Source organism: Henckelia pumila, chromosome 2 (assembly GCF_033568475.1).
Source record: "Henckelia pumila isolate YLH828 chromosome 2, ASM3356847v2, whole genome shotgun sequence".
NCBI classification, from domain to species: domain Eukaryota; kingdom Viridiplantae; phylum Streptophyta; class Magnoliopsida; order Lamiales; family Gesneriaceae; genus Henckelia; species Henckelia pumila.
In genome coordinates, this window is record NC_133121.1 from 198,502,666 (window position 1) to 198,525,444 (window position 22,779).

Consider the following 22,779-nt stretch of genomic DNA (forward strand, 5'->3'; position numbering starts at 1 on the left):
GAAGCCGTGAAGAACACTCGAAGATTATTGATCGAAGGGTATTTACATCTCACGTGTTTTGGCTTCAAGAGTTTTTCTCCTTACTATGTTTTTTGTTATTCTATTCCATATAGAATTTTTAGGAGAACTTTTATTCTTTATTTCTCACTTGTTTTGAGAAATTGAATTTTACAATAATCACTAGTTTTAAGGTTTGTAAAACTCTTTGAAAGTTTTCTAGTAAAGTTTTGCCCTGAGGCGCTGCAAGAGTATTTTATACTCTTGCTTAATTTATTTGAGTCTATTTATTTGATTGCTTATTTTTTATACACACTTAAAATTATTTTCCGCTGCAAATTACTCAAGGTGTTATAGTAGGTGTTGTCAACACCTTGTGACAACACCTCAAACTGTTTATGTGCAACCATTATTTCCTAACATATCTTAACTGGGAATAGTCATGTTTAGAATACAACCTCCTAGTCCTAAAATGACAGACGCATCAAAACCCATCAGCATGCAACTCATCAATTTCATAGTTTGCCATCGTCAGCCAAAAACTTTGTAACTGGACGAAGCAAATAAAGAAAATAAATCAGCCTCCATTGGGTTGCCGTCTTTTTGCACAATCTGCCATGAAAAAGCCATTGTGTTTTTAGAACATTAACATGAAAAGTGCGATGGGGAAAATTTTCAAATGCCAAGAAAGAATCAATGCAAGTATGTAACAACAGTTAACAAAGATTCAGAGAGGAAACAGATTAGTTAGTTTGTTCTCTTGGATCCAGTAAGGGGTTAGGATAGCATAGACGAAAGCTGGAGAGTAATAGCAATGAATGATCACCAAGCAAAAGTGACATGCTTTGGTTCAAAACTATAGTGTATAGCAAATACGGATTGTAAATTTTTAATGGAGGAGATAACGATATGATAGAACCATGTCACAAAAAAGAATAACATCAAACAGAACCTGAGATATGTATTCCTTGACTTTGTCATTAGTTGATGTTTCAAGAGCTCTCTCCGCAAGCTCATAGTACACAGTGTTGCCTTCAGGGCCATTCACTTTTTCTTTCTGCAAATATCTGATTCATAAGGTACACTAAGATCAGATGTTATAATGTTTGGCCAATCAAATCCCCCAATAAATACAGTAAGAAACACACCTTTGTTGGACAAGCGCTTCTAGTGCCTGTTTGGTATTTCCAAAGTTCGGATGGTTTTCCTGATTTTCTTGCAAACCCATTCGTCTCAGATGATGCCAGAGATTTTCTTGGAGAATTAGAGACAACACAACAGTTTTCAAGGCAATCTTAGATTGACAAATTAAGAAGAATTTATAATATCTTAAGTTCAAAATCATGACCCCATCAGTCACTCAGTCTCAATTTCATCATTTTAATAATGTGAGTTCACAAAATTTTATCCATATGCATAAACGAGAATTGACTTAAGTTTGATGTGCATTGTTTTTCCGAAATTGACGAAAAGGCAGTACATTAACAAATAAAGCATGCTGCAAATTATTGTGGAACCTAAAGCTGAGAATCCAGAAAACATGTGAACCTTCTGCCACTCTGCCACATGCTAAATGAATGATACCAACGACCACAAAAGTGAAACCTGTCAAATGTGTTGAGTTTGCATCCTCCACAAACTTTCTGTAGATATCAGGGGGTATTTGACTCATGATTATGTATGATTTCGCATCAGATATTGCTGCATTGAAGAAACTATTAAAACACAGCATTTGCAAGTGTTGAAAGAACTGAAAATTAGGAGGCAGTTGGTTGATTCTGCTTTCGCTTGAACCAAATTATGCAAAACCAATTCAACCAAATTTTTTCAACAATCCAAAATGACAGATATTTTTCTGAAACTGAACTGCAGATTTTTGTTTCAACAGAATGAATGGATAATATTTTTTTGAAAAAAAATAACAAAATACTTCTAGGCTCATGCGTGTTCCATTTTTAATTTATGTATGTACACTTAGGAGACGGGTTTTTGACAAAATTATCGAATATCATGGAGAGCAAATTCTTGTGTATTGCAAATTAAATTAACTTATCAAGATCTAGATACAGTAGTGTCCAACCAGATTCAGTATCTTTGATTTGTTGGAGAAGTTGAGTCCAAATGCATTTCAAATCTTGGTGAAATTTGGTTTATGATTGGTACATAATTGTTCTGCATTTTCAATTGCTTTTACATTCTTAGTTTGGTATCGTGCTGTTTATGTATGATTGAAGACATTGAGATGCCTCAAGAAACTACAGAAGTATTGATATAGGGACATTGCTTATCTTTGGGGTTCTGATTACTCGTTCTCTCTTTTCGATGAAGGCATTGGTCATCCTGAAAATTTGTGAATTTTTCACAATTCAGTTAAATTCCAACACTAAAAACAAACACAGAAAAAAATGCTGGCCCAACAACCATTCAACCAACAAAATGTTAACAAATCTTACGTCCCTTAAAAAAATATAAGCCCAAAATTGACAGAATCTTAATCATACAATTTCAAGTTTCCACAAACCCATTGACATTAATTAATACATACATTAATTAATACAGACAATTGCATTCACAAAAACCAACACGAAAACATGTCATAAAAAACTTACCCTGTTGTGTGAAGCACGGACTGGATTAGCTGAAACTGAAGGTCGTGACCGCTGAAGCTCTCGCATTTCGTACCCGAATATCAAGGAGAGTTTAGCTTTTGCCTCATTGATCACGAAAGCAGGCAAATTTCTTTGCCTATAGTATTTACCAGTAATCAGTTGGGTCAATTCATCCCTTTTTATAGGACAACCTGAAGTTTGCTCAGATTTGAATAGAATATAACGGATGACTTCCCCCACCAATTTATCCTTTTCCTATAACGTAGATGCAAACAAATACAATAATGCAAACATATTGAAATAAGAATTATTCACTACTGTTTGTATGAGAAAAAAACTCACATGCTCTGAAATGTCGAAATCAGGAAGATTTCAGAAGACATTATATACTGTTTGAAACTAAGGCAATCTTGCTTTACCCGATTCTAGCAAACTTCCAGCATCCAAAATAACCTTGCAAACGATGAAACAATACCAGCCAAATACCATTAATTAGTGTACAACCAAATATAAAGGACTAACGCTTGCATTTCACTTCAAATCCGCAATTCTAACATTTAAGGCACTGTCAGACCTGCATTTAGGGATGTAAATGAGCCGAGCCAAACAGTATCAGGCTCGGCTCGTTTGGTATATATAAAGGCTCGGGCTCGGCTCGAGCTCGAACCGAGCTTTTATCATAAGGCTCGGGCTCGGCCATGGTTGTCAAAAGCGCAAAAAGCGCTCGCTTATGCGCAAAGCGCACGGTCTGCGCTTCGGTGCACTCCAAAGCGCACGACTTCCATGAAGCGTGCGCTTTTGTGTGCTTCTCGCTTTTTTGCGCTTTAAGCGCGCTTCATAGAAAAACAGTTATTTTTGTTTAAATAAATTCTGACAATGGAGAAATTGCACATTAAAAGTGTGATTTCTCATCTGTTTATTAAAAAATAGAGCATAGGAAACTCCAATATCAAGTCACCTCTATCTTGCATTGCCTCTGCCCTTTGCCTTCGCAATTTAATATTTGATACTTGAAATATAAAAATGATGATGATTTTGATATTTAATATCTCATGTTTCATATTTTCAAAAATAAATTGATTTTATTTTTATTTTTTTAGAATTTTTTTTTGTTGCGCTTTATTTCTGTGAAGCATGCGCTTTGCTTTGCGCTTTAAGCCCCAGGACACCTGAGCGCTAGCGCTTTTGACAACTATGGGCTCGGCTTGTTTAATATATATCGGCTCGGGCTTGACTAGGGCTCGGCTCGAGCTCGGCTCATTTATCATATTAAACGAGCCTAGCTCGAGTTTGGCTCGTTAAGCGGGCTCGTTAAGCAGGCTCGTTAAGCAGACTCGTTTTCAGGCTCATTAAGCGAGCTCGTATTCTGGCTCATTTAGTGAGCTCATATTCTGGATCGTTAAGTGGGCTCGTTTTCGAGCTCATCAAGCGTAAATACAATAAAATACATCTATATATTTTAATTATGAACTAAAATTAAATTTTTCGTACATAAAATAAAAATGGCAAACCTAATAACAAAAAAAAAACATCCGCAAAATATTATATCAAAATTCTAAATACCATATAAAATAACATCAACATAAAATTCTTATTCAAAACCTCACTAGTCACAAGACAGCTAGAATAAAACCATAAATTAATCATCAAATATCCGTCATATGCCAACAGTCAAATACGACGATAGGCAATAAATAACATCATGACAATAATCTCACTGTCGAAATCAATCAATCCTAATATTCAAATTCTTAATAAGTCTAGAGACCAAAGACAATACAGAATTAGAAAAGCCATTATAAAAAGAATTGCAAAAGCATCTCCAATAAAAACTATCCTAAAGTCCATAAAAAATATTTAAGGGTTTCTCCATTCATTTAGAAGCATATAATATATTTAAATTCAAAAAACAAATTAACTTCACCACTTCAAATACAATGAGCAGTCTATGATAATGCCTTTAAATGAAATGAATCTCTAAGTCCTGAATTTTTCTTTTACATACAAGTACAAAAATTCAAAATCTTAGACATAAATAATCTAATGTAATAGAGTATAACAAATAATTAATAAATACACATCAATAAGACAATACTCATCTTTGATTCAAATAATTCATTACTAACAATAATTGGACAGAAAAATTTAAGGAAATAACTGATATTTTTTTGCATCCAGTTTGTTCGTATGTTGTTTTGTGTAATCATTTATTATCCTCACTTAGTACATTGATTTAATGATATATCTTTACTATGTTAGAATACATGAACCCTTAAAGGTCAACTTTACTAATAGTTAAAACCGAGCAACTTGAGAAAACATTATCACATCTTCTAATACAAAGGGAAAAACTATATATATTTCCAAATTATGGTTGGGAAGATACATACATCTGCATAGTATCTGTTTGATAAAATTCAAATTATTATGATTAATACATATATTGGAGAGTTTTTTTATACATTTCCCGAACATCATCGTATACTTTCCAATTCAATACTAAAACTCAACACAAATCGACAGTAAAAATATCCAACCTCAACTGTACCAGGAAGGCATTTTGGTATAAGGCGTACCTATTGGCACAGCAAACGGCCACCAAATTATTAAAATGAACGCCCCGATCGAGGAGATCGTTTGACCAAGGAGATACAGGCCGAAGATCGAAGGCCAAAAATTTATATTTTTGGGCTTGTAGCGGCGTCACGGCGAAGAAGCTCAAAACGCAGCTGAAACGAGCAAGAATTAACCGATAACATCGCAACAACTCGAAGAATCAGAGCGCGATTCAGGCAGAAACAACCATCAAAACCCCTCAAACGGATCGAAGATTCGACAGCGGATGAAGGAAATATGAGGCAAATACCGCAGCTGCGCGGAGAGAGACGAGAGTGACGGGTTTGGGGGTGGAACGAGATCCTTTGCTGTTCTCAAAGAACAGCACCTCATGCTGTTCACACAAAACGTCATCGTTGCGTGCGGTTAATTTCTTTTTTAAAAAATGAAAGTGCTTTTCTTTTTCAATAACTTTATTTTCTTCTTTTGTTTTTGAGGTTCGTTTACATTTTTTTTCAAAATAGCTTCAAAGTTATTTTTTAAAAAAATTATTCTCAAAATATTAACAAAATAAAATTCATTTTGATACGAATTATTGATAATTGACAAATTCATATTTGTAATAAGTTCAAATAACCATTTTATTTTTTAAAATTATTTTATTTTATGAATAAAAAATATAAAAAAATAAATTTATTTAAATTTTATATTATAACAAATATTTGACTTACTTCTTGTATATTTATAAATATTTAATTAATATAATAAATTATACTTTTTTACTGTATTTATATTAATATATAATAATAAAATCACACTCTTAAAGAAATCATATATACATTTAAAATATATTTTAAAAAACTTATTAAAATTATAAGAAATAAATATTTATTTTTTAATAGTTTATATATCAAAATGAATTTTTTATTTACATTAACATACAAAAATGGTAAAGCATAAGCAAGAAGAAAAGAAAATAACTTTATATATTGCCAAAATGAAGGAGGTGGCGTGATTATCAAAATGAAATGTAATGCCCTTTTAGTCCGTACACAAAAAAACAAAAAATAAATTCACAGCTAGCAAAACGGTGGCGTTTTGCGTGAACAGTACAAGGTGTTGTTCTTAGAGAACAGCAGAGGATCCGAACCCTTTGGGGGTAGGGTGGGTTTTCTTTTGTTTTATTTCTTTCCTTCGATTCCTGCAGGTATGTGTGTACATACTTATTGCAATAAGCTTTTGTGGATAATTTTATATATTTTTTATTTTATTGTAATGCAATTATATTGTTAAATCCGCATCAAGGGAGAACATAAATTTAAGAATATATCTTTGTTTTTTTTTTAACCAAGATTTTGATATTTAATATTTCCAATTCGAACTTTTTGTTTGACCTGTGTTTTTAAGATATTTATTTTTATTGTTGTTCTGAGTGATCATTTTCTTGTTGAAAAAATATTGAATGAATTGTTGAAATAAAATAATAGCTTGAAATGGGCTTGAAATGCTTGTCTCAAGTGTTGAAACAAATTTGAAATTTGGTGAATAAATTGGAGGGAAAACTTGTTTTGGTTTGTCCCACATTGGAACAACTTCAATATATTGTTCACCTTATATAATCCAACTTTGGATTATGGGATTGGGCCCTTAAGGCACCGATGTTTTGTAAAGAGGCAAGATGCTAATCGATGCAACAAATGCAAGAAGTTCGTGGTTGGCAAATTTCTGGACTTCAAAATGATAGACTCAAAAACTGTGATGAGTCAAGTGCAAGAGATACAAATCATCTTGCATGACTTTTGGCCGAAGGGATTGAAATCAATTAACCATTCCAAGTCGCGTCTATCATTGAGAAGTTGCCTCCAATGTAGAAAGATTTCAAGAACTACCTTAAGCACAAACGTAAGGAGTTGAAACTTGAAGATCTGATTGTGAGACTTCGCATCGACGAGGACAACAGAAAAACTGAGGCCAAGTCACATAAAAAGATGGTGGAAACCGAGGCCAAAGAAAATCTGGCGGAATCTAGTACGAGTCACAAGAGGAAGCGCCTTCATGATGGAAAGCAAAAGGGGAAAGCGAAGAATTTCCAAGGAAGTTGCTACAACTGTGGCAAACCAAATCATATGGCAAAGGAATGTCATCTTCCTAAGAAAAACAACAAAAATCAGAAACCAAAGCAAGTCAACATGGTTGAAGAAAGGTATGTACCTTTAGAAATTTTTGATATTGATTTAAGTGTCGTTATTTGTGAGACCAACATAGTGGATGATCCAAGAGAATGGTGGATCGATACCGGCTCTACGAGCCACATTTGTGCCAAAAAAGATATGTATTTCACATATGCCACCGTTGGTGATCGAAAGTTGTTCATGGAAAACTCCGCAACGTCTGAAGTTGTTGGAGTAGGTGTTGAAAATGACCTCGGAAAAAGAGGTGACGCTTAAGAATGTGCTGCATGTGCCAGACATTAGAAAGAACTTAGTTTCGGGTTCTCTTTTGAGCAAGACAGGATTTAGAATGGTGTTTGAATCTAAAAAGTTTGTATTGACAAAATTCAGTGTATTTGCTGATAAAGGGTACCAAGATAGTGGTCTCTTTAAGTTGAATGTACTGAATGTTATCCGCCCTGAGGCGAAGAATAAAATTGTTGGTTCTGCTTACTTTTCTGAAAGTTATGATTTATGGAATAAACGTCTAGGACATGTTAACTTCAACACGTTGCAACAACTTGCAAATTTAAATGTAATACCTACGTTTAAAAAAAATCCACAAAACAAGTGTGAGATTTGTGTTGAAGCGAAAATGGTTAAAGCTCCATTTCATAATGTCACGAGAAGTACTACGCCACTTGAATTAATACATACTGATGTATGTGATTTAAAAATGGTACAAACACGAGGTGAAAATAAGTACTTTATAACATTCATTGATGATTGCACCAGATTTTGTTATGTATATTTATTGAAAAGCAAAGATGAAGCAATTGAAGCTTTCAAGAAATATAAAACTGAGATTGAAAATTTTACGAAGTTCAAAGATTAAAATGATTCGAAATGATCGAGGTGGAGAGTATGTGGCTCCTTTTGAAGAATTTTGCTCCAATTCGGGCATCATTCATCAAAAGACAGCCCCTTACTCACCTCAATCCAATGGCGTTGCTGAACACAAGAATCAAACCTTAAAGGAAATGATGAACGCGTTGTTAATAAATTCTGGCTTACCTCAAAACATGTGGGGTGAAGCGATTCTCTCAGCAACTCACATTCTAAATAAGATTCCAATCAAAGAAAAAGATGAAACACCATATGAACAGTGGAAAGGTCGTAAACCTTCTTACCAATACCTCAAAGTGTGGGGGTGTTTGACAAAAGTAGAAGTAACTAAGCCAAAACAAATAAAAATTGGGTCTAAAACGGTTGACTGTATATTTATTGGTTATGCATACAATAGTAGTGCATATCGATTTTTAGTACATAAGTCAACGATTCCCGATGTACATGAAGGTACAATTATGGAGTTAAGGAATGCTGTATTCTTTGAAAATATCTTTCCATGTAAAGAACTGAAAGAAATAAGTTCGAACAAGCGAACTCATGAAAACATAACTGAAATTCCACAAAACAACGAGGAACCAAGACGCAACAAGCGTGTAAGAATTGAAAAGTCGTTTGGTCCGGATTTTCTAACATACATGTTAGATAATGAACCAAGAACTCTTTAAGAGACTTTATCAAATCCTAAAGCTCCTTTTTGGAAGGAAGCCATACAAAATAAAATAGATTTCATCATGTATAATCATACATGGGAGTTGGTTGATCTTCCTCCGGGATGTAAACCTTTGGGATCCAAGTGGATTCTTAAAAAAAATACAAAGAAGATGGATCTATAGATAAATATAAAGCTCGACTAGTGGTTCAAGGTTTTAGACAAAAGGAATGATATGATTTCTTTGATACCTACTCTTCGATTTCTAGAATAACATCCATTCGTGTTCTCATAGCTATTGCAGCATTGCATGATCTTGAGATACACCAAATGGATGTTAAAACAGCGTTTTTGAATGGAGAGTTGGAAGAAAAAATATATATAAAATAACCAAAAGGGTTTATTGTACCCGGAAAAGAACAAAAGGTGTGTAAACTTGTCAAGTCATTGTATGGACTTAAACAAGCACCTAAACAGTGGCATCAAAAGTTTGACACTGCAGTGTTGTCAAATGGTTTCACAATAAATGAATGTGACAAATGTGTCTATATTAAAGGTACTACAAATGCATATGTAATTTTTTGCCTTTATGTAGATGACATGTTAATCATGGGAAACAACCATGAATTGATTGTGAAAACCAAGAAAATGTTGAGACAACATTTTGACATGAAAGATTTGGGATTGTGTGATATTATTCTAGTGATTAATGTTTCTAGAACATCTGCTGGAATTATGTTATCCCAAACTCATTATGTAGAAAAAGTTCTTGAACGATTTAATGCCACAAATCGTCCTACGGCTAGAACACCTATGGAATTGGGTACACATTTAGCATAGAGGAGAACCTGTTTCACAAGTGGAATATGCAAGGGTGATAGGAAGTTTAATGTACTTAATTAACTGTACATGTCCTGATCTTGCATATACTGTAAACAAACTTAGTCGATTCACAAGTAATCCAAGTGAGGATCATTGGAAAGCATTAATGAGAGTGCTTGGATATTTGAAATACATTTCGAGTTCTGAAATAGTGTATACAAAATATCCTGCGGTCCTAGAAGGATATTGTAATGCAAATTGGATTTCTGACACGAAACACTCCAAGTCTACGAGAGGATATGTGTTCACAATCGGTGGAGAAGCGGTGTCATGGAGATCCTCTAAACAAACTTGTATGGCTCTGTGACTACTACATCCTAATACTACTCAAAGTTTTTTTTTTATAGGAAAATATCTAAATATAAAATATATTTAAAAATCATGCATCTATAAATGAATAAAGAAAAAAATACTTAATATAATATATATATATATATATAATTAAAACGTATATATATATATAATAAATAATTACTTTTTAAAATAATTATAAACATAAACAATTTTTCATAAAAATGTTCCCACAAAAATCCATAATAAGAATTTGCATGCAAACAAAATAAGTATAACTCATGCAATAAAATCATTATCAACCTCTCAATAAAAATTCTCACCTAAACTCCATAAACTCATAATTAAATCATAAAACATGTGCGGAAAACATAATAATATTCAATTCATTGAAAACTTGACTAGAGCGATGGTCACGGGCTAGCCGGCCGCCGGGAGCTCATACGTCTTCACTACCAGTCGGAGCAACATTCTCTAGATCTATTTCTTGCTCACCTGCACCATTTAAGTCTAGTGAGCCTAGAGGCTTAGCACGTTCTATCTCATAGTAATAACATGAATAAAAATGATGCACCACATAATACATGCAAGATACATAATAAATAATATATATATATCCATGCATGTCCTTATAATACATGTATCATAATCATCACGTAACATAGCATACATAATCATACGTAATCATCATGCATCATAATAAGGGTCTATCATCATTTAAAAATGTGAAGGTTATATCTATGCTGTGTGACGTGTCATGTCGATTGATCAATCTAAAACCAACGTACATGGCGGTGGGATCTCCACCTCTTGGACCTTTCATCAGGCAAACATAATCATAATCGTATGGAAAGGCAATCGAACCCCAGTATCCCGACCCACAGTCCCGTGTCATATGGAAAGGTCTCCGGGCCTAGGCATCCCATCTCCAATCCCGTAGGTTGTCACACACCCACTTCAACTCCCTTAAAATATTTTTCATTGCCCAGCATCACACACATATATATAGTATCATGCACATACATAAAAATTTTCATGATCTTATTTTCATAAAATATTGTCCGTAAATATATATTTAATTATTTAATAATAAATGTAAAAACAATACTTTTTCTTTCTTAAAATATTCATGCAATAATTAAATATATATTTACGGACCATGCATAATTTTTATGGATTGGTTCAGGCTGCTGAATCCTTAGACTTAAGCCCATTAACTTTTAGACTGGCCCAAAAATTCACAGACTGGCCCAAAAATTCTCATGGGCCGCCAAGCTCATAAAAATCATTGGGCTAACTTAAATAAAATATTTGAGGCCTAACTAAAATTATTTGGAGGCCCAAATAATTTTTATAACTAATTAATTTAGCCCAAAAACACAATAAATCATTAAAAACTTAAAAATAAAAATACCCAAGCCCGGACCACCTAACCCAAACCCAGACCAACCTGACATGACCCATGACCCTACTGACACGACCCAGGACCCATACTTGACACGGAACCCAGCTGGAAACCCAACCCGATCCCCCTCTCTTCTCTCCATTGTCGCGGCTTGAGCAGCCTCTAAACAGAGGCGGCGGCCGCCCTCCACCGGCCACCACCTGCCGGTTCACCCCCACCTATACCTAGCCCACTTCAAGACCTTTCCAACAAGCCAAAAACCAGACCAAATCATCGACTATGGAGTGAGAACGAAGCTCTGCAAACCCGACCATCTGCAGCTCGCGCGCAGACACGAGCAGTTGCAGCGTTTTCCCTCGTGCCGCTTACTCAGAAAACCATTGACCGTGAAACCACTTCTGAAACTTAGATAACATCCTAGAGGTTCAAACCCGACAAACCACGCACAAATCCATGGCTTGAGGAAGGAGAAAGAACCCCCTTTTCTCAGAACCCTAAACCTGCGACCTGTGAAACAATGAAGAGGGCTTCGGCCCTGGCTTATTCCACCCACATGCAACCATCTAGGCTAACCTCAAGGACCCCAACACAACTTAGAACCATGAGCCAGCAGTCCAGAACGAGTCCATGGCAGAAAACGTGAAGAAATTTCATGAAAAGTGGATCAAAGTGTGGATTGTTCAACAAACTATGCATAATTTTCATGCAAACACATCATAGAACATTAGCATAACATTTTCATGATCAATAAGAATATAAAACTTGAATGGTGGCCAAAAGAGAGAATTCAAACGTGCCTTGGTTGATTTTTGAGTCAAAACTCGATTACGACGCGTACGACGATCTCCGGGACGAACGGACTTCAAAACTTCAAATAAATCTTCAAAGTGCTTGTGTGTGATGTGAGTTTTCTGGTGAAAACGATGGAGAAGAAGGATATGGCGGCTAGGGTGATTAAACGTGAATGAGATGAATAAATAAGTCTATATATAAAAATTTTGAGATTATCTTAATTATCTAGACTTATTGGGTAGATAATATATCACAATAATATAAAAATAAAACTCTTAAAATTAACTAATTTCAGATAATTTTCGTAATATAATTTTAAAGGATTTTTTAAAACTCCTTAAAAGCCTTTAAAATTACTTAATTTAGTGAAAATTGGCTCCATAAATATTTATATATACATAAACTATTATTTTCTGAAAGTAATACCTTAAAATAATATTTTAAGGCTAATAAAATCCTCATAAAATATTTTGAGTGAAAATCTATCATCTCGTTTATCCACGGTCCCGTCTACGCGATCAAAAACTAATATTTCTAACAATTCCATAAATGGCCTAATTGTTGGAACACGCATTCTCTGATCACACGGATGTGATACCCGGAGCAGCGGAAGTTTAAAAATTTTATTTTTTGATATGGAACGTGTAGCGACCCGACCCGGATCCACTACCTAATCAGAGTTAAGAGCATAATTAAGCATGCATTAAATAAAATCGCTGCGGAATACTTAAATACAAGCAGACCGGCAGAATACAACCGGCTAACAAACTCGATTTATACAACCCAATCGAATTACTTAGATAAAAACCTACATCTAAATATTGTTGTCTTCAAGGTCGCTGGCTCCTCCAGGCTCTTGGTGCTCAATCCTGCACATACACCTGCCCCGTCGAATAGGGTATCCAGATACACAGAAAATACTGGACGTGAGCTCTAAGCTCAATATGAAAGCACGGATAAACATACAAATATGATGCATGCAAATGACAGGGTATCCATATCTGGGATAACTGTATACAACTGCTCAGACTGGCGCCTGGAATATAAGCTCGTCACATCGGGGTAGCTAACCACTGTGCGCGACCACTCATTTCCGAATCACGGACGCGGACCACGGAGTCCTTCAGGTATCAGTACCTAGGGGTACTCGATATCAAACGTCCTAATAGGGCTGAGCAACCCTAACTGGCTCATCTCGAAAGATATACAGATGTACAGGCACAAGATGATATGCACATGCCGCATAACAATAATAACATGCAAACACATAAATGCAACATATAAGCATGCATATCTGCTGGCAATCTCAGTCAGTACTTACGTACCTTTCTAAGGCAATCCTAGTAGTCCCACTCTAGGTTCCAAGCCTATCATCAAGTCTACAATGCAAATACCCATGCATCATTCAATAAGCGCTAAAAGCCTTAACTAAGTTATTGCATACTCCTAAATAATTTAAGGAGACCATAGCTATACCTGCATCCGTCGTCAGCCCACTGATGGCGACTATCCCGCAACTAGGGGCTGCTGCAGCTCCACAGCCTCGAGCACTGCTCCGCTACTCGAGCACTGCTCCGCTACTATGTCAGACACTGTCTGACTATACTAAAATATATTCCTACTCCAACTCTAAAATAAGAGTACCCAAAGCCCTAAAATAGAGCTACTAGGCGAAGGAGAGGAACTCGGAATTGGCAAGAAATGAGGAGCTCGGACCTCATATTTATAGGCATCGATCGGAAGCTCCGTTCCTCGATCGGAAGCTCCGAACGTGTAGATCAGAAGCTCCATTCCCCCGATCGGAAGCTCCGTTCGCTACGTGTCAATTCGGTCCACATGCAACCACACACCTGTCATCGACAGCCATCGGAAGCTCCGATCCTGATCGGACGTTCCGATCTCCCTGCTTCCGATGTGGTTCCGAACTCACCAAGATCGGAAGTTCCGATCCTGGATCGGTGGTTCCGATCCCACTCGAATCTTGGGACCCTCCAAACCATTTTCGAGTGTTCTGGATCCATTTCTGGACTCCGTTAACCCTTCTGGGATTTCCTTAATCATGTTTTACTTAATCCAAACATAATTACACGATTAAATACTTATTAATCGTTAATCTGGATACGGGCTACTACATTCTCCCCCACTTAAGATATTTCGTCCTCGAAATCAGATCTTAAGTACCGAATGAAAACAACTCAGGATGTTCTGAACACATCATGCTCTCAAGTTCCCAAATAGCTTCCTCAGTACTTCAATGTCGTCATTGAACTATCAATCAGAGGAATAACTTTATTACGCAAGACCTTATCCTTATGATCCAGGATACGAGTAGGTCTTTCCACGTAAATCAAATCAGTATCCTCTTGAATCTCAGACCGCTGCAGAATATGAGACTGATCCACCACATATCGTCGCAACAGAGATACGTGAAATACGTCGTAAATACTGGGAAAATAAGGTAGCAAAGCTAGCCGATAATCCAAATTGCCAATGCTCTCGAACGAACCATAAACCTAGGAGATAACTTGCCCTTAAGGCTAATCTGAGAATCCTGCAGAAAGGTGACATTCTCAGAGTTACTTTCTCCCCCAGCATCAAGCTGCAAAGGCTCACGCTTAGTATCTGGCATAGCTGTCCCGACGATCCTGTGCACTCTTAATCCGTTTCTTGGTCTGATCAACTATGTCTGCTAACTGCTGGACTAACTCCAGTCCTTCAGTCTGTCTCTCCCCCACTTCTCCCCTAGAAGGGTGGAGTATGACATATGACAATGTCGTCCGTACAACGCCTCAAATGGTGTCATCCCAAAGCTACTATGATAGCTGTTGTTGTACGCGAACTCAATCAATGGCAACTGATCCTACCAGACTGAACCAAAATCTATAACACATGCTCGCAGCATATCCTTCAAAGTAAGGATTGTGCGCTTTGACTGACCATCTGTCTCCGGATGATATGTATTACTCAAACTGAGAGTAATGCCCATTACACTTCGAACCCTCCCCCAAAATCTGGAAGTAAACCTGGGTCCTTGATCACTGATAATGCTCATAGGCACTCCATGAAGTCGATCGATCTCCTGAATACATAATCGAGTCAAAACGATCCATATTGTACTCTCGGCTACAGAAAATAAAATGCGCTGACTTGGTGAGTCGGTCCACCACAACCCAGATAGCATCACAATTCCTCGAGGATACCGGAAAATGGGTCACAAAAAGTCCATCGTGATAACTCCCATTTCCCACTCAGGAATAGGCAGACTGTGAAGCAAACCTCCAGGTCGTCGGTGCTCTGCCTTGACCTGCTGACACACCAAATATCTCAAGACAAGTTGATAAACATAGCGTTTCATTCCCTTTCATCCGAACCGAGTACGTAGATCTTTGCACAACCTGTTGCTTCCCCGGATGAATACTTAACTTAGCGTGATGCGCCTCCAAAGAACAAATCTCAAGAAATCCACTGGAAGCACCCAAACTAATCATTCCGATTAACAGTCTTTAAAATTTGTCCACTGACAATCCTTGGACAATCACTGAATCCTATTTCCCATGCTGAATCAATCATTGCTAAAACCAAGCAATGCTCAAATCAAAATCCGCCCATGGTAATCTCAGCAACGCTGTCAACGAACTACGATCACAAGAGCCACCCTATGACCACTTTCGTGATCCATAGAATCCAAAAGTCCAGATCTCCGCATTCCGGAAGATCCTTAGCGATGAAGAATCCCCTAAATACACTTGAATCGCTATATCAAGCATACAATACTTAAAGTACTATTTCCAGCACTTGTTGATTCACTACATCCTAATCAACACCGATTGGAATAATATGATCGATCAAGTCAATCTACTGTAGCTCTCGATCTTCCTGACGATATCAACCTTAGTCAGATGATCACAGATCAATGAACTCTCATGGATGATCAATATCGATGATCTCCCTGCCACACGTCCGCAGATCCCAAATACTTGGAATCAAAAGAATCACAGCTGATTCAACCACTCATCTTTGTCAGAGTCAGACAATAACCACGAGTAATCACCAGTGCCGAGCCGGCATCCGTCTAGACATACTAACCACTGTCTATACTCGTTCAAGATTATCATAAGGACTTGTTCAACTCAAATCACAATACAAGTCCGAAAGATTCCAGATAACGCTGAACATGCTCCTGATAATTATATCTCTCGCTAAGATTGCAACAAATCGAGACTGAGGTAACCTGTCAAAATGTACCACCTGGAATCACCACCAAGTGTACACTGGTATAAGTCACGCTTTCCTCACGCCTCAAATAGCCATGTAAAATCCTTAGCATCAGATATAATCTATCACTGAAGAAAACTATCCTTGCCAAAAAATACTCATCCCCGAGTCAAATGCTCTAGGAAATTCACTAACACAACTCCTGAATAGCCCTTATCACCAGAGTATCCAAACACCGACTAGATCCACTAGTCCAGCAATATTCGATATGCTAAAACTATCTGCTAAGAGTACGCACTTGTCAAGGAAATCCCTCCAAGACTGGTTCATATGACAAAACTAAAACCAATATCCCTGACGACAGTCAGACGATATCTAAACCACTGATACCTAACCAGGTATCTAGTCCTATGCCATAACCCGTCGTGACTGTTACCAAACTCTAGACTAGGTAGCCTTCCCGTCGCCAATCCTGAAGCATGAAGGCTTCCAGGCATTCTCCGAAGTACGAAAGACTCCCAGAGTAACACTTGGCATAGGGTCGCGCTCCATCATGTCTAGTCATGGTCATAGTCCACAACTCTCGGCATATACCCGACCTGGTTCCGGATGAAATTCCATCATCACGAAGTCTCAACCCAAAAAGGTCAAACAGAATACTGTTCTACGGAAACAATCCTAGAACGAAAATCCAATTTCCAAACTAGATCAATATTTCCATGCCCCCAGATGAATTACCTCATCAATGGCACTAACCCAGTCAAACGACTAATCAGGTTAACCCTAGGAAAACACCTAGACTAAATCCATGTCAATTCGTTACCGCTGGCTTACTCAAAATCCATGAGTTATCCTAGTTGATTACCAATCAACTAATTCCAAGCCAAACTTTATAAAATCACTCGCAATCAATCATGAATTGCTGAATAAATAATACATGTATCATTTCTTCAAATTATGTACACTTTCCTTTATTACAATCCCATGTAATACAATCACCGTATTCCGAAAATACAATAAGGTGTACAACCAATAACTTGAATGATATAATCGAATCCTGATGATATATTACAACTGAAATACTGTTTACAACTACATCAATACAGTATTTTAAATCATCGAACTAGTTTTCGTCCCTTGAGCATGAAGCTTCTAATCGACACGCGCATCGATGCAAGCATACTCCCGTCCAAGTCTCTCTACATGTCCTCCTGCGAAGAACTCCAGAGAAATGGCACGTGTTAGCTAATCAGCTATGCTCTGCGTCAGTGCATGTCCGTCGACTTCTTTTGCTCACGATCTACCATCAGCGTTCTTCTTGTAACCAAATCATGCTTTTGAACATGAAGTTTCCCGTATGCCTACCAAAAGCATCAATACAAGCATACCGGCAAAACCATGTTCTGCATGAGTTTACAGACCTTACGCTCGAAACCTGTCATGCCTTAGGCACTCGAGGCATTCCCTGGTAAAGGTCTATCTGACAATCTCTCCAAGTACAAGTGGAGAATCTTCAAGGACTGAAACCACATGGTTTACCAAACACCATTCGTTCCAAAAAGCCCTCAGAAGTCTCTGACGTGATATACTTAATCTTTTCTTCCAGTCCTCCTTGGCTGGAATCCATATATTCTTCGATCAACATTCCAATGCATCGAATGATGAACCGTCCATAGTAGTCAGTCTATCTATCGATATACTACTACCGGTGTTCTCATCACTGTTGCATTCCTTATGACGAAGACTTATGCCGCAAACCTCGGAAATGAAGAACCAAATCATCCTTCGCTAGGCCTCAATCAATCCTACAAGGATAATCAAGAAGTCTCATTATCAATTTCCTAAGTCCCTTGCATGCAATGCTCTGATACCAATAAATGTAGCGACCCGACCCGGATCCACTACCTAATCAGAGTTAAGAGCATAATTAAGCATGCATTAAATAAAATCGCTGCGGAAGACTTAAATACAAGCAGACCGGCAGAATACAACCGGCTAACAAACTCGATTTATACAACCCAATCGAATTACTTAGATAAAAACCTACATCTAAATATTGCTGTCTTAAAGGTCGCTGGCTCCTCCAGGCTCCTGGTGCTCAATCCTGCACCTACACCTGCCCCGTCGAATAGGGTATCCAGATACACAGAAAATACTGGACGTGAGCTCTAAGCTCAATACGAAAGCACGGATAAACATACAAATATGATGCATGCAAATGACAGGGTATCCATTTCTGGGATAACTGTATACAACTGCTCAGACTGGCGCCTGGAATATAAGCTCGTCACATCGGGGTAGCTAACCACTGTGCGCGACCACTCATTTCCGAATCACGGACGCGGACCACGGAGTCCTTTAGGTATCAGTACCTAGGGGTACTCGATATCAAACGTCCTAACAGGGCTGAGCAACCCTAACTAGCTCATCTCGAAAGATATACAGATGTACAGGCACAAGATGATATGCACATGCCGCATAACAATAATAACATGCAAACACATAAATGCAACATATAAGCATGCATATTCGCTAGCAATCTCAGTCAGTACTTACGTACCTTTCTAAGGCAGTCCTAGTAGTCCCACTCTAGGTTCCAAGCCTATCATCAAGTCTACAATGCAAATACCCATGCATCATTCAATAAGCGCTAAAAGCCTTAACTAAGCTATTGCATACTCCTAAATAATTTAAGGAGACCATAGCTATACCTGCGTCTGTCGTCAGCCCACTGATGGCGACTATCCCGCAAATAGGGGCGCACCCCTGCTGCAGCTCCACAGCCTCAAGCACTGCTCCGCTATTCAAGCACTGCTCTGCTACTATGTCAGACACTGTCTGACTATACTAAAATATATTTCCTACTCCAACTCTAAAATAAGAGTACCCAAAGCCCAAAAATAGAGCTACTAGGCAAAGGAGAGGAACTCGGAATTGGCAAGAAATAAGGAGCTCGGACCTCATATTTATAGGCATCGATCGGAATCTCCGTTCCTCGATCGGAAGCTCCGAACGTGTAGATCGGAAGCTTCGTTCCCCCGATCGGAAGCTCCGTTCGCTACGTGTCAATTCGGTCCACATGCAACCACACACCTGTCACCAAAAACCATCGGAAGCTCCGATCCTGATCGGATGTTCCGATCTCCCTGCTTCCGATGTGGTTCCGAACTCACCAAGATCGAAAGTTCCGATCCTGGATCGGTGGTTCCGATCCCACTCGAATCTTGGGACCCTCCAAACCATTTTCGAGTGTTCTGGATCCATTTCTGGACTCCGTTAACCCTTCTGGAATTTCCTTAATCATATTTTACTTAATCCAAACATAATTACAAGATTAAATACTTATTAATCGTTAATTCTGGATACGGGCTACTACAGAACGATTCCATATCGTGGGTATCAAATCCTAAAGATTAAAATCTTCAAGTAAAAATATAAATTCCAATTAAATATTTTTACCTCTTCAAGCTAAGGCTTGATTATGGATTCCAACAGAATTTAATCTGCTCTTCTTGTAAATCCCGGGAACCGATGACTTGCTCGATCAATCTCTGGAATTAGGTCAACGAATAGAAAACAGAAACCCTCTGATTGATTGCACTAGAAATCAATCAGATATTTATCGTAGAGAATAAACAGATTTGATCTGTTAATTCAGAAAATGATTTTTCAGAAAAATCACAGACCGAATTTTCTCAAAAAGGAGTAGAGGATTTTCGAAAAATCCCCTTGAAAATATTTGTGTAATTCGAAAATTGCAAGAGGAAAAAGTCATTATTTTCGAACCCTACATATGTATTTATATATAATTTCTAGACTGGATTAAGTTATAATTGTATTAGGACACTAACTCCTTAAGGCCCACAATCCATAACTTAAGCCCAACAAGCCAAGCCCGTTATTATAGAAATTAATATAAAATTCATCATGACTCCGATTGATAAACCGATTTCACCAATGTGTACAGAAACCATTTCTGCACTTTTTAAGGTCAAGATAATTTTTTTGAATCCGAATTCAGTGATTTCCAAAAATGCTCATCCCTATGTCATTTTAGGAAATTCCACTCCCTTTATTTAAGAAGTCCAACTTCTCTTTCGTTAAATTTAACTCTTTAAATTTAACTATATCAACGGGGTTTAGTAATCCATTACTTGTGTGACCCTCAATGGTTCAGGGATACAGCTAGCCGTGGGCTCACAACTCCTTGTGACTTGGAACAATGATTTCCGACTTGCCCAACGAATCATGGTAAAAGCGTCTAGCAACATCGCCCCATGATTCCCTAGGTATCACTGATAGTACCTGCAAGAACCAGTAGGTTTTGGTTAGCGTACAGTATGGTCCCTTCATCCATATATCCCGATCGAATCAACAACCATTGGTACATCGAGATTCGATAACTATGCAATGCATCTTGAAGATCAAATAGTGACATCGCATGTGCTACTAGGAAACCATTTCTTAAAGCACATCATGTACTCTGGCCAGAGATTTGTCACACTAATATCTCCTCAGATCGCATAGGATATCCACACTCGCAAGTATGTGGTGAATCCTTGACAACAAAGCATCGACTCCTATATGTGTCGTAATTGTACCCAATCCCGACACCTGATGATCCCAATAGAGCCGGTAAACGAGTCAAAGTACAGTACTAGCATATAGAGTCTCAATGATGTTTCAAGTAGTAAGGACTAATGGTGTACAACCAAAACCGCGGACTTATCCACTCAAATAATAATAACCACTTGGAAAGTCCGAATAGGGTAGTTCGATCATTCATCATATGAATATCCATTTGCATGATTTGAACATCTCCATGTACATTACCAATGAAACGTGGTACTTGGCATCACAAATGCTAGTCTCAATCTCGAGCGATCCTTATCCTTATTAGCGGACGGCTCAATTGACTAGAAACTGTTTAGAATATACAGTGACTATAAGATGTGTTTCATAATAGTGATCTCTCTTTATTCACTATCTCATCTTACTTACACTATAGTATATTCAAGGTCTTTATCAAAACAACAATAGTATATCACAATATAACAATATGAAGAAAGACAAAGAAAATGCCATTAATGAATGTAAATTATATTAAACAAAGATTGTTTATACATAGAGTCATAAAAGCCCTTAGCCACAAGTTGGCTAACCGGGCACCCACTCTTTCAATCTCCCACTTGCCCTAAAGCCAACTAGTCATACTACGTAATCCCATTGCTTCGCGATGTTTGTCAAACAATGGTCCTGACAAGGGCTTAGTAAGTGGATCAGCGATATTGTCTGTAGAGGCCACTCTCTCGACAGTGATGTCTCCTCTTTCCACAATCTCCCGGATGATGTGGTATTTTCTCAGTATGTGTTTGGATCTTTGATGAGACCTTGGTTCCTTTGCCTATGCAATGGCACCAGTGTTGTCGCAGTACACCGGAACTGGACCAACAGCTTCAGGAATTACGCCCAACTCTTGGACGAAATTCCTCATCCAAACGGCCTCTTTAGCAGCAGCTGATGCTGCAATGTATTCTGCCTCAGTGGTGGAATCCGCTGTGGTATCCTTCTTGGAACTCTTCCAAGAGACAGCACCGCCATTGAGCATGAATACAAATCTAGAGTTTGACTTCGAGTCATCCGCGTCGCTTTGGAAGCTAGAGTCGGTATAGCCTTTCAATTTCAATTCTCTTCCTCCATAAAACATGAATATATTCTTAGTCCTTCTCAAGTACTTAAGAATATCCTTCATGGCTTTCCAATGCATTTGGCCGGGGTTGGCCTGATATCTGCTCGTGACACTCAGAGCAAATGCTACATCTGGTCTGGTAGATATCATCCCATACATAATACTACCTATGGCTGACGCATATGGTATGTGTGTCATTTTCTCTATCTCTTCGTCAGTCTTGGGACACATAGACTTGGATAGAGAAACTCCATGACACATAGGTAGATGTCCTCTCTTGGACTCATCCATAGAAAACCTTTTCAATATGGTGTCGATGTAGGTTGCTTGAGTGAGTCCTATCATTCTCTTAGATCTATCTATATAGATCTGTATCCCTAGAATATAGGAGGCCTCACCCAAATCCTTCATCGAGAATCTACCTGATAACCATATCTTTGTTGACTGCAACATCCCTACGTCATTCCCAATGAGTAGGATGTCATCAACATAAAGCACTAAGAACGTCACCGCATCCTTAACTAATTTCTTGTACACGCACGGTTCCTCCGTGTTTTTGATGAAACCAAAGTCCTTTATTGTTCATCAAATTTCTGGTTCCAACTTCTTGATGCTTGTTTGAGATCATAAATTGA

General features: G+C 37.8%; 1 protein-coding gene across 1 annotated transcript; it reads right to left on the bottom strand.

The window, feature by feature from the left end:
• Positions 1-348: 348 nt before the first annotated feature.
• LOC140879336 (uncharacterized) lies at positions 349-3,095 on the bottom strand. The gene is made up of 8 exons (XM_073283013.1): positions 3,026-3,095; positions 2,949-2,953; positions 2,607-2,861; positions 2,361-2,380; positions 1,546-1,784; positions 1,146-1,251; positions 950-1,064; positions 349-609 (listed from the first exon to the last, which is right to left on the bottom strand). The coding sequence occupies exons 1-8, from the start codon at positions 3,093-3,095 to the stop codon at positions 529-531; spliced, it is 891 nt and encodes a 296-aa protein (XP_073139114.1). The 3' UTR covers positions 349-528.
• Positions 3,096-22,779: the final 19,684 nt, after the last annotated feature.